The following is a 17469-nucleotide window of genomic DNA, read 5'->3' as shown; positions in this document are numbered from 1 at the left end:
TCACAATTACATGGAGGAATATAGAAACATAATACTGAACAAAAGAAGTCAGACCTAAAGACATACATGTATGAGTCCGTGTATGTAAAGTTGAGAAACAAGCATGATAACCTGTGGGCATAAAAGGCAGAAGGTGGGCACACGTGTACAGGTTATGTGGTATTAACCTGTGGGCATAAAAGGCAGAAGGTGGGCATACGTGTAGAGGTTATATGGTATTAACCTGTGGGCATAAAAGGCAGAAGGTGGGCACGTGTAGAGTTTATGTGGTATTAACCTGTGGGCATAAAAGGCAGAAGGTGGGCACGTGTAGAGGTTATGTGGTATTAACCTGTGGACATAAAAGGCAGAAGGTGGGCACGTGTAGAGGTTATGTGGTAGAGACGGGAAGACAAGGCGCTCGGAGGCGCTGCTTAACGGTCCATTTCTGGACCTGGTTGCAGTCACTGTGTGAAAATCATAGCTGTACACCTATGACATGTATGCCTTGCTATAGATAGTTCAGTGAAACCATTTATTTAAATAGCAATTTGTGCCAAATTTTTAAAGAAAAATTAAAGAAATGCTTCTGTTGCTGCTTATTTTAACTTTTTAATTAATTAATTAATTTTTGGCTGTGTTGGGTCTTCGTTGCTGCGCGTGGGCTTTCTCTAGTTGCAGCAAGCGGGGGCTTCTCTTCCCTGCGGTACATGGGCTTCTCATTGCGGTGGCCTCTTGTTGCAGAGCACGGGCTCTAGGCACGTGGGCTTCAGTAAATGTGGCACGCGGGCTCAGTAGTTGTGGCTTGCAGGCTCTAGAGCGCAGGTTCAGTAGTTGTGGCGCACGGGTTTAGTTGCTCCACGGCATGTGGGATCTTCCCGGACCAGGGCTCAAACCCGTGTCCCCTTCATTGGCAGGCTGATTCTTAACCACTGCGCTGCCAGGGAAGTCCCTGTTGCTACTTATTTTAAAATAAGAATTTCAAAATAGTGTTCAGAAGTGCTGAATGTTTTTATTTACTTTTTTACAATCTAGACAGATTTATAAGTTTAGAGATATTGTTGAAAGGTCTGTTGATGTATCTTAAAGTTTAATTTGTGGGCCAGGATTGTATTTTGAAATAATTATAGCTACTAAGTTTTGAAAATAGATACATATCAAGTTTTAAATTTGTTTCTAACTGTGTTCTAAAATAACAGTTCCTATGAGTTGTAATATTACCAAATGAGGTCCACATTTTGCAAACCTTTCCATTAATTTTACTGCTTTTTTATGGGATAAGCAAAAAAGACACAGGAAGGGTTAGTGTTTGTAAAGGTAGAGTATTTACCTGTAAAAAATAAATTAAATGGAACATTAGATCCTGACATTCTCATGATATTCTCTGCATTTTGTCATTTATTACAGCATGAATCTAGAGAAACATTATTGGGATTTAACATGGTGAATTACAGAGCATGTAAAAACTTGTGGAAAGCATGTGTAGAACATCACACATTCTTCCGTTTGGACAGACCACTTCCACCTCAAAAGAATTTTTTTGCACATTATTTTACATTAGGTTCAAAATTCCGGTATTGGTAAGTATTGCTTATGCTTTGATACTTCAGTGTTGGATTTTTTCCTCCTTTTAAAGAAAAGTCTAGTTTACTGAACCATAGAATCTGTTACTCATGCGCGCCTACTAAGTCAAAGTCTTCGCGGAGTTTGGCCGCTTTGTCTAATCAGCAGAAAGTTCTGTAGGTTCTCATTATAAAGCCAGACTTGAGAAACCTGTTCCATTACCTGTATTCCAGGTCGTTATTTCCTAAAGTAAATCAACTGTATTTAATTAGTTACAATCTACTCCTGCTATAATTTCCATTGTCTTTGTTAAATATTTGTAAGATAACTTTCTCGTGAAGAAAATATTTAGATGTGGCCCAGAAAAGATTTGTATTGTAAACCTCAAGCATTTATAAATGCCCCATTTGTAATCAGAAAATAAAACACAACAGCATAAAGCGTCGTACAGGATATACCATTAAAAACACATCCTCCTTCCAAATAAAAGTAGCCCCAAAATTCAGTATCAGCACTTAACTAGAATTAAGGAAATTGTAACCATAAAAAAGGCACAGCAGATTCTTAAGTGGCTTGATGTCATGATTGGCTCCCCTGTCACCATCCTAAAAGCAGTACTGGGAAAGTAAGGTGTTGGTACTTGTAAATTTAAAGGTAATTAGGTTTAGGGAATGAGTATGACATCGGTAGTGAGAGTCAAGGAAAAATCTAAAAGTCTTATCTATTGGTACTAAATCTTAGCAGGTACAGAAGAAATCTCCAGTGAGAGAACAGTGCAGACCATACTGGTATTCCTTCAATAAACTTAATTCCTTACCTAAACGACCACCGGGGTTGTTATACAAGAACTATACTTAACTTTAGCAGGACTGTTTCTTCCCTCTGACCTTGAAAATATGACATACACGTCAGTATACACACACCACTTCACTTAGGCAACAAAGAAATTAATAGCATGTAGTAACCAGCCTTTAACCATAATTTAAACCAGTCTCAGATGAAAAAAAAAAAAAATCAAGTAATTTCCCCAAACTATACCACAGAAAACAAAATCTAGTCACGATGACTACAGATACCAAAGACATTTGAAGAAACCTGTTTGGGAGAAAATCATCCCTGAAACAGGATGAAATTTCTACCTGATATTAACAAAAAGAAACTAGCTCAAGGGACTTGCCCAGCGGTCCAGTGGTTAAGGCTCTGCACTTCCACTGCAGGGGGCATGGGTTCGATCCCTGGTCAGGGAACTAGGGTCCTTCATGCCGCATGTTGCAGCCAAAAAAAACCAGAACAAAACAAAAAAGAAGGGAAATTTCTCATCATGGAAGTTGAAGCCCTAAACAGTAAATTAAATAATTCTTTAAAAAAAAAAGCTCAAGAACTATCTAATTAAAAAAGAAAATACTGGTTGAGGGCAGCAACACTTGCCGTTCAGGCTGTTATTGCCCTTGGGGGAATATGGACCTAGTACTGGCAGATTTTACATTTTTAAAACAGTTTTATTAAGGTATAATTGACAGAATAATTTACCATATTTAAAGTTTAAAATGTCATGTTTGGGGATGTATATACATCCATGAACCCATTACCACAATTAAGATAGCAAGCATATCCACCCCGGGATTTTCCTCTTACCCCTCTGAAACCCCTTTTCTCTCTCCTCTGTTTGTCCCCATGTATCCGCTGGCCCGCTTTCTGTTTCTATAAATTGGTTTGCATTTTCTAGGGTTTTATATAAATTGAAAACATATATTTTGTTGTTGCCTGGATTGATGGTTCATTTCTTTTTATTGTAGGGTAGTATTCCATTGTGTAGATATATAACACATTTTGTTTATCCATTCACTGAATTATGGATATCAAGTGGGTTGTTTCTCTGTTTGGCTTGCTTCCGGACTTGGGCTATTACAAATAAAGCTGCTGTGAACATTGATGTGGAAGGGTTTGTATGGACATTTGCTTAAGTTCCCTTGGTTAAATACCTAGGAGTGGAATCACCGGATCTTATGGTAGATGTATGTTTAACTTTGCAAGAATCTGCTGGTCGTTTTTCCAAAGCACGTGTTATCGTTTTACATGCCCACCATCAGTGTATGAGAGTTCTAATTCCACCAGATTCTTACCACTGCCTCCTGGTATCTTTTTATTTGACTAGTTTTCTGAAGAGCATGTAATTTTGATAAGTTCAATTTACCAGTTTTTTCTTTCATGGATCTTTCTTTTGGTGTCATATCTAAGGAATCTTTGCCTAACCCAAGGTCACAAAGATTTATTCCTGTTTTCTTCTAAGAGTTTTACAGTTTTAACCCTTACGTTTAGGTCTATGATCGATTTGAAAGTAATTTTTGCATATGGTGTGAAGTGTGGATTGACGTTTGTCTTTTTACATATGGATATCCAGTTGTTCTAGCATTTTTTGTTGAAAAGATGATTCTTTCTCCACAGCATTGCCTTTACACCTTTGCTAGAAATCAGTGGTCCACATTTGGGTGGACTTATTTCTGGACTTTTTAATAGTAAGTCTTAAGTCCAGTAGTATTAGTCTTCCAACTTTGTTCTTTTTAGAAGTTGTTTTGAATGTTCTAGGCCCATTGCAGTTTCATCTGAATTTTAGAATTAGCTGATCAGTTTCTACAAGAAAGACTTCTGGGATTCTAACTGGAATTGTGCTGAAACTATAGATCAGTTTCAGGAGAATTGGCATCTTAAAAATATTGAGTTTTCTCTACTAGAGCTAAGCAGTGAATTTGGTAGGGTTGCAGGATACAAAATTAATGCACAGAAATCTCTTGCATTCCTATACACTGACAATGAAAGATCAGAAACAGAAATTAAGGAAACAACCCTATTTACCTTCGCAACAAAAAGAGTAAAATGCCGAGGAATAAACCTACCTAGGGAGACAAAAGACCTGTATGCCGAAAACTATATAAGACACTGATGAAAGAAATCAAGGATGACATAAACAGATGGAGAAATGTACCATGTTCTTGGATTGGAAGAGTCAACATTGTGAAAATGACTCTACTACCCAAAGCAATCTACAGATTCAGTGCAATCCCTATCAAATTACCAATGGCATTCTTCACAGAATTAGAACCAAAAATGTTATGCTTTGTATGGAAACACAAAAGACCCCGAATAGCCAGAGCAATCTTGAGAAAGAAAAACGGAGCTAAAACGTAGGAAAAACGCTCTTTGACATAAACCACAGCAAGATCTTCTCTGACCCACCTCCTAGAGTAATGAAAATAAAAGCAAAAATAAACAAATGGGATCTAATTAAACTTAAAAGCTTTTACACAGCAAAGGAAACCATAAACAAGACAAAAAAACAACCCTCAGAATGGGAGAAAATATTTGCAAACGAAGCAACAGACAAAGGATTAATCTCCAAAATACACAAACAGCTCATGGAGTGCAATATCAAAAAAACAACTGAATCAAAAAATGGGTGGAAGACATAAACAGGTATTTTACCAAAGAAGACATACAGATGGCCAGGAGGCACATGAAAAGCTGCTCAACATCACTAATTATTAGAGAAATGCAAATCAAAACTACAACGAGGTATCACCTCACACTGGGCAGAATGGCCATCATCAAAAAATCTACAAACAAGAAATACTGGAGAAGGTGTGGAGAAAAGGGAACCCTCTTGAACTGTTGGTGGGAATGTGAATTGATATAGCCACTGTGGAGAACAGTATGGAGGTTCCTTAAAAAACTAAAAATTGGGACTCCCCTGGTAGCGCAGTGGTTAAGAATCGCCTGCCAATGCAGGGGGCACAGGTTCAATCCCGGGTCCGGGAAGATCCCACGTGCCACAGAGCAGCTAAGCCCGTACACCACAACTACTGAACCTGTGCTCTGGAGCCCGCGAGCCACAGCTACTGAAGCCCTTGTGCCTAGAGCCCGTGCTCTGCAACAAGAGAGGCCAGCTCAATGAGAAACCCATGCACCGCATGAAGAGTAGCCCCTGCTCACTACCACTAGAGAAAACCCATGTGCAGCAACGAAGACCCAGTGCAGCCAAAAATAAATAATCATATCTTCAAAAAATGTATGGATGTACTAATTAAAAAAAAACCAAACTAAAAATAGAACTACCATATGACTCAGCAATCTCACTCCTGGGCATGTAGCCTGAGAAAACCATAATTCAAAAAGATACCTGTACCCCAGTGTTCATTGCAGCACTATTTACAATAGCCAGGACATGGAAACAACCTAAATGTCCAATGACAGATGAATGGATAAGGAAGATGTGGTACATATATGCAATGGAATATTAGCCATAAAAAGGAAGGAAATTGGGTCATTTGTAGAGATGTGGATGGACCTAGAGTCTGTCATACAGAGTGAAGTAAGCCAGAGAGAGGAAAACAAATATTGTATATTAACGCATATGTGTGGAATATAGAAAAATGGTAACAGATGAACCTGTTTTCAGGACAGGAATAGAGATGTAGAAATAGAAACCGATGTGTGGACACGGGGGAAGGGGAGGGGTGGGACGAATTGGGAGATTAGGATAGACATATATACACTGCCATGCGTAAAATAGCTAGCTAGTGGGAACCTGCTGTATAGCACAGGGGGCTCAGCTCGGTGCTCGGTGACGAGCTACATGGGCAGGATGTGGGGTGGGGTGGAAGGGAGGTCCAAGAGGGAGGGGATATGTGTATACACATAGCTGATTCACTTCATTGTACAGCAGAAACTAACACAACATTGTAAAGCAATTATACTCCAATAAAAAAAATATTGAGTTTTATGAAACATGGTATATCTTTTTATTTACTTAAATTTTCTCTCAGCAGTAGTTTTCAGCATATCTTTTCCAAATGTATCTTTCACATCTTTTCCCATCTTTTCCACATCTTTTCCAAATGTATGGTATATCTTTTTATTTACTTAAATTTTCTCTCAGCAGTAGTTTTCAGCATATCTTTTCCAAATGTATCTTTCACATCTTTTCACATCTTTTCCACATCTTTTCCAAATGTATGGTATATCTTTTTATTTACTTAAATTTTCTCTCAGCAGTAGTTTTCAGCATATCTTTTCCAAATGTATCTTTCACATCTTTTCACATCTTTTCCACATCTTTTCCAAATGTATCCTTAATTATTTTCACATCTTTTCCAAATGTATCCTTAATTATTTCATGTTTTTGATGCTATTATAAATTGTCTTATTATATTTTAATTTCAGATTGTTCATCACAGTTAATTAGAAATGCAATTGATTTTTTTTTTTTCTTTTTCTTTTTTGCGGTACACGGGCCTCTCACCGTTGTGGCCTCTCCCGTTGCGGAGCACAGGCTCCGGATGTGCAGGCTCAGCGGCCATGGCTCACGGGCCCAGCTGCTCCGCGGCATGTGGGATCTTCCCGGACCGGGGTACAAACCCGTATCCCCTGCATCGGCAGGCGGACTCTCAACCACTGCGCCACCAGGGAAGCCCGCAATTGATTTTTTTATGTTGATCTTGTTTTGTTAAACTTCGCTTTTACCTCATTTATTTTAGGAGCTTTTTTTATAGTTGCCGAAAGATTTTCTTCCTAGAGGCCAAAAACGGTTTTAATTTTTCCTTTCTATTCTGATCCTTTTTATTCCTTTTTCCTTACTTGTTGCCCCAGCTAGAATCGCCAGTATAGTGTTGAGTAGAAGCGGTGAGAGCAGATATCCTTGTCTTGTTCCTTATCTTAGGGGAAGCCACTCAGTATTTCACTGTTAAGTGTGATGTTGGTTGTGAGCTTTCACACATGCCCTATATCATGCATGTTGAGGCAGTTCCTCTGTTTCGCATTTGTGGGAAGTTTTTATTAGGATTGGTTATTGGTTTTTGTCAAGTGCTTTTCCTGCAGCTATCACAATGATCATATGAGTTTTCTTTTTAGTTGTTTATTTGATGAATTATATTGATTGACTTTCAAATGGTAAAGCAGCCGTACATTCCTGAGAGAAACCCCACTTGGTTATGATCTGTTATCCTTTTTATATATTATTTTGTTTAATTTGCTTACATTTTGTTTAGAATTTTTGCATTTATGTTTGTGAAGGATATTTCTCTTTCGTTTTCTTTTGTAATGTCATTATCAGGTTTGGTGTCAGGATCATTTTGGCCTCATTGAATGAGTTGGGAAGTATTTCCTCATTTTCAGTTTTCTAGAAGAGTTTCTCTAGTAATATTATTTCCTTTTAAAATGTTTGATAGAATTTTCCAGTTCTGTTCTTTTCTAAGGCAGAAGCGTTATTTATAGGAGGCTTTTGAACAGCACATTCAGATTCTTTAATACCAATGAAGCAGTTCAGGTTTTCTCTTTCTTCCTGGGTGGACTTTGATCATGGTTTTCAAGGAATTTATCTATTTTGTCTAAGTTCTTGAATATTTTGGCAAAAAGGTTGTAATATTACCCTATTATATTTTCAATATCTCTAGAATCTAGTAAGGTCATTTCTCTCATTCTTGATATTGGTAATTTGTGTCTTCTCTCTTTTTCCCTTATCAGTCTTGTTAGATTAAATATTTGGGATTAAATATTTTTAAACACTGTGAATGCTAAATAAAACCTTTCTTCAGGTTTGTATGTAGCTTATGGGCCACCCTTTGTCTGTCAAGTCTTAAAGGAAACAAGTGACCGAAAAATACTGAACCAGGTTCCCGTTCAAGCGTAGAGTCAATAGCTAGACAGTATCAAATATACAAAACCTCAGGGAATATAACATCTCTGAGCCTATTTTGAAAAAAAATTTAATGGTAAAGTTAAGCCATCTAAGAGAGAATTCAAAATGACTCAAGAAGCATCTTGGTGACAGAAGTCAGAATAAAGATTAAATTCTTTAAATATGGAACGAATCCTTGACAACGATGAGAATTATAACTACAGAATAGTATGAAAATGTTATAAACTTGGGCAAAGTAAAAGTAATAATATAAGAAAGCAAGAGGAAGCAGGGACTAGTGAACTATGTGAATCCATATTAACAAAAATTAAATATTAATATAATACACTAAGCTTTTAAGATTTTCCCTGACCTTTTTTTTTTTTTTTTTTTTGTGGTACGCGGGCCTCTCACTGTTGTGGCCTCTCCCTTTGCGGAGCACAGGCTCCGGATGCGCAGGCTCAGCGGCCATGGCTCACGGGCCCAGCCGCTCCGCGGCATGTGGGATCTTCCTGGACTGGGGCACGAACCTGTGTCCCCTGCATCGGCAGGCGGACTCTCAACCACTGCGCCACCAGGGAAGCCCTTCCCTGACCTTTTTATTCTTCTCCTCCTTCTTCTTTTGTAAATGAATGGTAGCCTTTTTCTTTCCTTTAATTCAAGAGAAATCCATTTAGTATTTTCATTGTGGCATATATAGCATAATCACATTGTAATAGAATTATATCCATATTTGTAGCCTTTTCTATGTATGTATAGAGTTTCAGAATGATTTTTCCCTGCTCATAATGGAGATTATTTCTTAGGGGTATGGCTGTGGCTAAATCTGTTTACTTTTTTTGTTATGCTTTTCGATATTGCTTGAATTACTTACAAGAAGCCTGCATGCTTTCACCAGTTGGTATATTCTCACTGTTCTTAAGATAAATATCTTGCTGTCAGAATTTAGTGTTCTTAGATTATGTTACAGTTTTACATTTTGTTCTAATTATACTAAACCCTGTAGAATAATGTGGATAATATGACATATAAACACTTCATTTTCCCCTCATATTTGAATTTAATCTTTATATTTTTATTATGAAATTCAACTTGTTCATTCAGCCTTTTGAGTAATAATGTCCCATTTGAATCCTCTTTCCTGGAAAATTACTCTATCAGTCCGGGAAACAGGAAGCTCTTTTGATTTTTCAAATAAAAGCAATTTAATTGAGGCAGTTGGTTTCTAACACAGGTGTTAGAAAGGCTAAGAAAACAAAAGGGAGGGGGTTTGGAGAAGCAGCAGGAAGAATGGGTAATGCCTGAGGGTCAGAAGCTTGTGTCACTCTGGGCTGGAGCCCACAAGCTGAGACCTGCTGCCGCACTGGTGAGCTGCTACCGTCGATTCTGGATCTCCAGGACGGTGCTGCTTTAATCAGGGGTGGCATCATCTGCGGGGTTCTGTTTCTTTCTGTGCCCTGTCCCTGCTGCTGTTACAGCGGCTGCCAGCATCTGACGGTCACCTGCTTCTGACTTGCTCCGCTTTCTGATCTCCCACCAGAAAAAAGGCAGAACTGACAGAAAGCCAGCCTGCAGGGGAGCCTCCCAGATGCGGGGCGTAGCAGACAGAGCAGGACAGGACTGAGGCCTGGGCAGCTCGGTTAACGTGAAGTTAAATTCGTGTGTATAAGCAAGCCGTAGATGTCTGTAGTTGTGAAAGCTAGGCTTTCTGTTTATAGTCCTTAAGAACTTCAAAAACGTATCCAGAATACTTTTTAATCACCAAAATGATTAATAATCTTGTGAGCGATGTAGGAATGGCAGCATGACATGTTTATCTGGATACAGTCCTATCCCTAATGGATACACATTGGATAAATGCTTTTCCCCCTCATTATCAGCAATGGTTGGGAATACTAGCACTCTTGTCATCTCTCACGAAGACTGAGAGATGGAATTTTGAATATCAGGGGATTTAATACTTCCTTTACCAGCCTCCTCACACACACACCCCCTTGTTATCTCTGTTCCAAAATGTCCAGGGGATTACAGTCCTTGTTCTAATGTGGAAGTACAAAGCAGTGGTGAACCTAAATCTGTTACCTTGTTCACAATTGCAAGTGTAGCTCATCCTTCTTAGAGGAAATATATTAAGAAACATCAACTTATCTAAACTTTAAAATCGTGACAATGTTTCTGACTTTCCATTAAAACTTGAACAGATGTGCCATTCTATTCACATTTATCTATACTTGTCCATAGAAGATGATCTTAAAATTGCTTATTAGCTTTGGAAACCTATATTTGTATGCTTTTATATATATTAAATTTCCATCTATGTAAATGGTTATATTTGATATTCTAAACATTTGTGTTCATTCACTCAAATAATGTGATGTGTCAAGTAACAGATTCTCTGAGAACCAAGTTTTTATTTACAAATTTGCTCTCAACACATTGGAGTACCACAGAGGAAGCTCAGTTCCCAGGCATAAACGGTGTGCTTGGAAGACAAATCACCTTCAAGATAACCCCCTGTAATGCCCAACTCTTAACCATTTTCTGACCTTCATTCCTTCTTATATAAAAATATCTGGAGTTGCCTGTATCTGGACGTGGAGGGATTTGAGGATGTGTCTGTGATCGTTATCAGTAGGTGAGGAGGAAAAGCTTGCTCAAGGAAAGAGCAGTTCTTCGAGATCTCCCCCAATGTGTCAGGCCCTTGTTGAAGGAGTAGTAAAGACACTAGCCAAACCGCAGACGTGGCAGGAGGGCAGGGCTTAGATGAGCTGGGACAGCGCAACCTGTTTCTGAGTCTAGAGGGAGTGCCTTTCCAGGGCATAGCAGAGGAGGAATTCCTCTCAGACAGAATTACTTCTTTCATACTCACTCCCAAACAAAGGAGTATCTGAAAACAAAGTGTCTTTGGAACACATCCTTGTTCATTAATGGAAGAACTGTAATTAAGCTTCATCCATCCAGGTAGAAGTGGAATATAGTCCATTCTTTCCTTCTTACCCTCTGCTCCCTTTTCTCTGCTAGAAATATCTTGTCTCATGTAATTGTAGTATAGTCATGCTGTGTGTTGTCATTTTATCTTGTAGTTCTCTTTAAGGTTTTCTTATTGTACATATTTATCTATTTCAGTGGGAGAACTGAAGTCCAGTCAGTTCAATATGGCAAAGAAAAGGCAAATAAAGACAGGGTGTTTGCAAGGTAAGCCACTTCTAATTCAGTGTCTGAATTTTTTTTAAAGCAAGGTTAAAATTGCTAAAAACTCTTTTTCCAAATATGATTACAGAATTATCACATGATTCCTTCTTTAATTAAATGATAAATTATGTTGAGCGAATAATGAAATAGTTTGTCTAGTTTACTCAATCAGGTTTTTTTAGTGGACCAAGGATTGTAACCCTGACTAGGCAGAATCAAGTATTATATTATTAATATAACATTTTGTTGGAAGGCTTGTTTCCCTTTTGTTAACATTTTTGAGAAACATAGTGACTCATCTCATATATTACCCAGCCCATTTCTTCTTTCTTTAAATCATATTGTTAAGAAATAAGTTGCTTTTTATTTGGGTGCTATTTTGTTATCTTCATTTTTTAAGATCTGTTAATAACCAGTTTGCTTTTCAACCAGTGAGATGACATGATCAGATTTATGGTTTAGAAAATAGTTTTATAAGCAAGTATAGAGAATGAATTAGAAGTAAGGCTGGGTACCCAGAGACCGGTTAGGTTATTGCAGTAATCCAAATGAAAATAACAAAGGTCTGAACTAAAACATTGACAGTGAAGTGGTTACTAGGGAACAAATTTGAGGAGCTTATTTTGCGAGTGGAACAGGCACAAGTTGTTGACCCGTTGGTGGAGGTGTGTGAGAGACAGGAGTGTCTGGAGAGACTTGTCAGCTTGGAGTGACATAAAATGGACAGGGGCTACAGGAGAGAACAGACTCGTAATAGAAGACGTTAAATTGGCACAGGTCTAGTTTGAGATGCCTGAGCAACGATCTAACCAGATTGTCCAATAGATGATTGAAAACTCAGCCAAGAGCTCTGACGAGGGAGAGTGACCAGATTGGTGGCAGCTGATCTTTACTGAAGACCTGCTGTGCCGAGCATTGTTTCAGGCCTTGGGAACACAGTGAAGAACAAGTAACCCCTCTTAGTCTCATGGAGGCTGCACTCTGATTGGTGGAGCAGGCGCCTCATATAGTGAGGGCTGAGGCAAGGAAGGCCCTGGGCCGGAGCCAGTAGTGGGCAGGGTGCGCATGGCAGTGATCCAGGAGATGGCTAGACAGGCAGGCAGCGGCCGGAGTCTGTGTGGCCCTGTGCTGGGAACAGTGAGGACTTAGGATTGTAAATGGAGGCCAGGGGGACTGGGGGCATGGGAGGGATATAAACTGACTTGCATTTTTAAAATGTGGTAGAGTTCTTGTGCTTTAGAGTGATAAACTGAAGTATCTACAAGTATCGTATGGTTTCTGGGATTTGCTTCAGAATAATTGGGGGGCGAGGTGAAACAGGATTCTCATGATGATGCTGTTGAACCTGGGGCCTGAGTACACAGGGTTTATCAAACTCTTCTTTCTACTTCTGTTTATATTTGAAATGTTCCAAAATAAAAAGATGGGGGAGGGTGGGAGATTAGCCTGGCTGCTGGGATAGAATCACTCTGTGGGGATGTGAGTGGAAGAGGGTGACCAGTTAATCTCATAATGGCTAATGCTTATTTTGTACTTACCTGTGCCAGGCAGTTTTTGTATATTAACTCACAACCCCCAAACTCAGTGAGGTAATAAATCCATTACAGATGAGAAAACTGAGCGAGTTTGAATAATTTACCTGAGATTGTACGGAGAGTGAGGGATGCAGCAAGATTCTAACCAGGCATCCCAGGTTCTTACCCACACTTTTAACCTCTGTGCGGTAGTTTTTGCTGTTCTGCGTGAGAAGCTTGACTCCTTCCCTGTCTCACATGTGAAAGATGATCCCGTTTATTGTCTGTCTCCTTCACTAGGTAGGATGTCAGCTCTAGGAGGACGGGAGTTTGTCTGTCTTAATTCACCACAGTAGCCACAGTTCTCTAATGAGTGGGGTATGGTAGATGTTTTTTAAATGAAGCAGTGTATTTTCAGTGAAAATAGCTTAGAGAGGGTGAGTCCTTAAAGAGGTCATGAGCTTAGAGTCTGCTGCCAGTGGAGGCCTGAGAGTTTTAATAAACGAGAAGTGGAGAATTTTGCTTTTGACTTTAATTTTGCTCTTAGTCTTTGTCCGAAAGACCTCCTGCTTTGTGTTTCTAGGGTAAAAAGCTGCTGTTTTTTTCTTTCCTCCAAAAGCAGAAACTGCTTTATTGCTCCACAAGTGATGGCTCATTTTTTTTAAAGCTCCAACAATGCCAAATAACATAAAGAAAAATCGTAGGGCTTCCCTGGTGGCGCAGTGGTTGAGAGTCCGCCTGCCGATGCAGGGGACACGGGTTCGAGCCCTGGTCCGGGAAGATCCCACATGCTGCGGAGCGGCTGGGCTCGTGAGCCATGGCCGCGGAGCCTGTGCTCCGCAACGGGAGAGGCCACAACAGTGAGAGGCCCGTGTACCGCAAAAAAAAAAAGAAAAAAGAAAAATCGTTACCCCCAACACAATCATTTAAAATTGTTTTGTATTTACTATTCAAGATTTTGCCATGTATATACTCACAGAGATATTGATATGTATGTCTATATTTTATTTGTTTTAAACATTGTTTCATACTTTTTGTTGCTTGTTTTTATCACTTAGCATATCATAGGAATTTTCTTCGATGTTGAAAAATCTGCAGTCATTCATGTCAGTAAATCTTAAACACTTAAGTCCTTTTATCCTGAGCTGTAGATTTAATTGCAAGATCCTTCCCTTCGTCCTGCCACCGGTCCGCGTGCACAGTCAGAGTCATTTCTGGGGCTGAGGCTGTGCCAGCACTGTGCCTGGAATGCTTGTAAAAATAAAAAACAAATAATATTACAAGTTCCTTGGAGTAAGGACATTTGAAACAAAAAAATCATTAGAACATGATTTTTTATGTGTTTGAATAATAAAATTTACTTGGGTTTTTTTTTTTCCCCTTCATTCCTGGCTTACCCTCATCCTGATTTGTCTATGAATGATCTCTCCAATCAGAAAATTGTCAATGAAAAATGCCTTGATGTAGGAAAGATTTCACTGGTCAGGGCATATAGCATTTTGCTGTGATAAGTTTAACTTGAATTTGAATGATGTAATTCATTTCAGCATTTGTTCAAAAAAGTTTTGAAATTGATTTATTTTGGCTTTATTTTTAGATTTATTGAGGGAAATATTGTCAGTTTCTCTATTAAATATAAATCTTGGTGTCATATTAGTGGCTTGGTTATTTCAGAAGGGAGAAAGAAAGAAAGTAAAAACACAGAGATGTCTGCCCCAATAGATACAGCTACTGAAATTACTCAAATTCCTCCTTTCCACAGTCATACTTTTTTTTTTTTTTTTTTTTTTTTTTTGCTGTACGCGGGCCTCTCACTGTTGTGGCCTCTCCCATTGCGGAGCACAGGCTCCCGACGCGCAGGCTCAGTGGCCATGGCTCACGGGCCCAGCCGCTCCACGGCATGTGGGATCTTCCCAGACCGGGGCACGAACCCGTGTCCCCTGCATCGGCAGGCGGACTCCCAACCACTGCGCACCAGGGAAGCCCTCATAGATACTCTTGTTTCCAGTTTGAAAGTATTAAGGACCTGTACAAAGGTAAAATGTACAGTAAAATGTTAATTTGAAACCATTTTCCTTGAAATTGCTCTTGAGAAAGGAATAGTTTACTTCCTATCAACTTTGTTTTAACTTAAAATGTACATATTTATTCTAGTTCTTAGTACTATAACTTTTTTGCAACACTCCTTTCAGACTTGTTAAAATCAAAGTAAATATTTTTCTGATTCTTCTGTTAAAATAGCACCATAACAAAATACTTGCACTTTTTTATTCTTTTCCTAACAAGAAGCTTAACTTTTTGTCTTGCTTGATATTTGTAAAAATACTGAACATGATTTCATAACTAGTTCTACTGTAACATGATATCCTAATATGAATACCAAGTCATAGGTGTGTTTATATATTAATGTTAATATCACATGCAAATGACTTCCTTTATTTATATGTGTAAATGCTTTAATATTTTGAGCATATCAGATTTTGAAAGATATACAGATAGTTACACCTGCATCTTACTAGTTCATTTTTTTTTCCAGAGCAGTTCCCAATGCATTTTATTTTATTTTATTATTTATTTATGTTTTAAATTTAATATTTAAAAAATTTTTTTTTTAATTTTATTTTATATTGGAGTATAGTTGATTAACAGTGTTGCGTTAGTTTCAGGTGTACAGCAAAGTGATTCAGTTACACATATACAAGTATCTTCATTTTCAAATTCTTTTTCCATTTCTGTTATTACAGAATATTGAACAGAACTCCCTGTGCTATGCAGTAGGCCCTTGTTGGTTACCTATCTATCTATCTATATATCTATTTATTTATTTGGCTGCACCGGGTCTTAGTTGTGGCATGTGAACTCTTAGTTGCGGTATATGGGAGCTAGTTCCCTGACTAGGGATTGAACCCAGGCCCCCTGCATTGGGAGCGTGGAGTCTTAGCCACTGGACCACCAGGGAAGTCCCTGGTTATCTATTTAAAATATAGCAGTGTGTACATGGGAATCCCAAGCCCCAGTCTATCTCTCCTCCCCCACTTTTCTCTGCCTGGTAACCATAAGCTCATTTTCTAAGTCTGTGAGTTTGTTTCTGTTTTGTAAATAAGTTTGTTTATATCATTTTTTTTAAGATTCCACATATAAGTGGTATCATATGATATTTGTCTTTCTCTGTCTGACTTACTTCACTTAGTATGATAGTCACCAGTCAGATAGTTCTTCATTTTATATATGCATTATTAAAATGTGAAATTGTTTAACAGGTTATCTTATAAAACAAATATGCATTATTCAGTGAGTAGTAGAGATAAAATTCCAATATGATGGGCCCCAAATAACTTCCTGTTTCTTTTGTTGTGCTGGAATTGTATGAATCTACTTTGAAATAATAAGTCATCATCTAGGACAAGTACTGTTTTAATGATCCCATTAGCTCTGAAAGACTAAGCTTTTCTGGGATTGTGATGATCTGATGCATATCTATCAAAATACCCTAATGGTTTTAGCAATTATTAAATGATTCTGTTAGAGTATTAGAGAATTCTAGAATTCTTGTCCACTCCTTGGAATTTTAGTTGGCAGTATAAATAGTTAGAAAAGATTTCTCCTTAAACTTTTTATGTAAGGTTGTTTTTTTCAGCAATAATAAATGTTAACTTATTTTTCTGATACATCAACTCTTTGAATTGCTTTCAGACTTTTTCAGTTATCATATAATATCTAAGAAGAAAGCAAAAGAATGTTCCCATGCAACAGAAAAATAAGGTGCCATGGTCAGAAAATAAATTTACCACATTGCAAACACTGATGAAGTGTGGTATTTTTTTCTCTGAAGTTTCCACACTCAACAGGAAACATAGACAGCAAGCTTGAGTGGGTGGGTCTCTGAGGTTAAAACTGTTAATAAAATACCTTGAAATTTAGTTTTAAATGCAAAGCATTTCCAACCATGTTTAGTTTATTAACAACAGTAAAGTGTTCTGATGCTTTGTATTAGGTGAGTATAACTGGATTTTTTTCCTCCTTCAAATGACTCTTTCCCTCTTTTAGAAAATGAAAATAGTTGATCTCCTGACTGTGGCTAGTGAACTCACTTAAACAGTTTACATTTAATAATCCAATATGTGAGTAATCTGTTTACTAACATTAATAGAAGAGCCATAAATGCTGTTTATTTTAATAATCTTTACTTCACTTAAAAAATCTAATGCATGAGATAATATACTTTATTTTTATTTTATTGTGACTGATGAGGTGGTTAGACTAAATGGTATCCTGACTTGTCTTCAAATCAGAAAATCCTGTAATTTAAACTCATGGTAATGGGAAATGTTTATGTTTTAATGACTTCAGATTCACTTATGAAAAATGAAATCTGACTCAATGACTTTTTAAAAAAATTGATAACATTACATCTCTTTTAGAAAATGTTCAATGTTCTTAAATTAAGGAGATGTCAGTCAACTATATTTCAATTTAAAAATAAATAAAAGAAAAAAAAGCAACATCATTAGGCCAAACTAAAAAGATTTTAGCTATGAATACATGAAATGA

The 17469-nt window shown here is 37.9% G+C and overlaps 1 protein-coding gene across 7 annotated transcripts in view; it reads left to right on the top strand.

Moving 5' to 3' along the window:
* The window catches only part of PTPN4 (protein tyrosine phosphatase non-receptor type 4), a 178636-nt gene that overhangs the window by 114773 nt on the left and 46394 nt on the right, over nucleotides 1-17469 (top strand). For all 7 annotated transcript variants that reach the window (XM_004276902.4, XM_033400230.2, XM_033400232.2 and 4 more), the window contains exons 12-13: nucleotides 1387-1559; nucleotides 11339-11407. In XM_004276902.4, the coding sequence (XP_004276950.1) occupies nucleotides 1387-1559; nucleotides 11339-11407 (242 nt within the window). The remainder of the gene's footprint in view (nucleotides 1-1386; nucleotides 1560-11338; nucleotides 11408-17469) is intronic.

This window comes from Orcinus orca, chromosome 7 (assembly GCF_937001465.1).
Source record: "Orcinus orca chromosome 7, mOrcOrc1.1, whole genome shotgun sequence".
NCBI lineage: Eukaryota > Metazoa > Chordata > Mammalia > Artiodactyla > Delphinidae > Orcinus > Orcinus orca.
The sequence above is the reverse complement of the archived record's forward strand: the minus strand, read 5'-3'. Positions and strand labels throughout refer to the sequence as shown.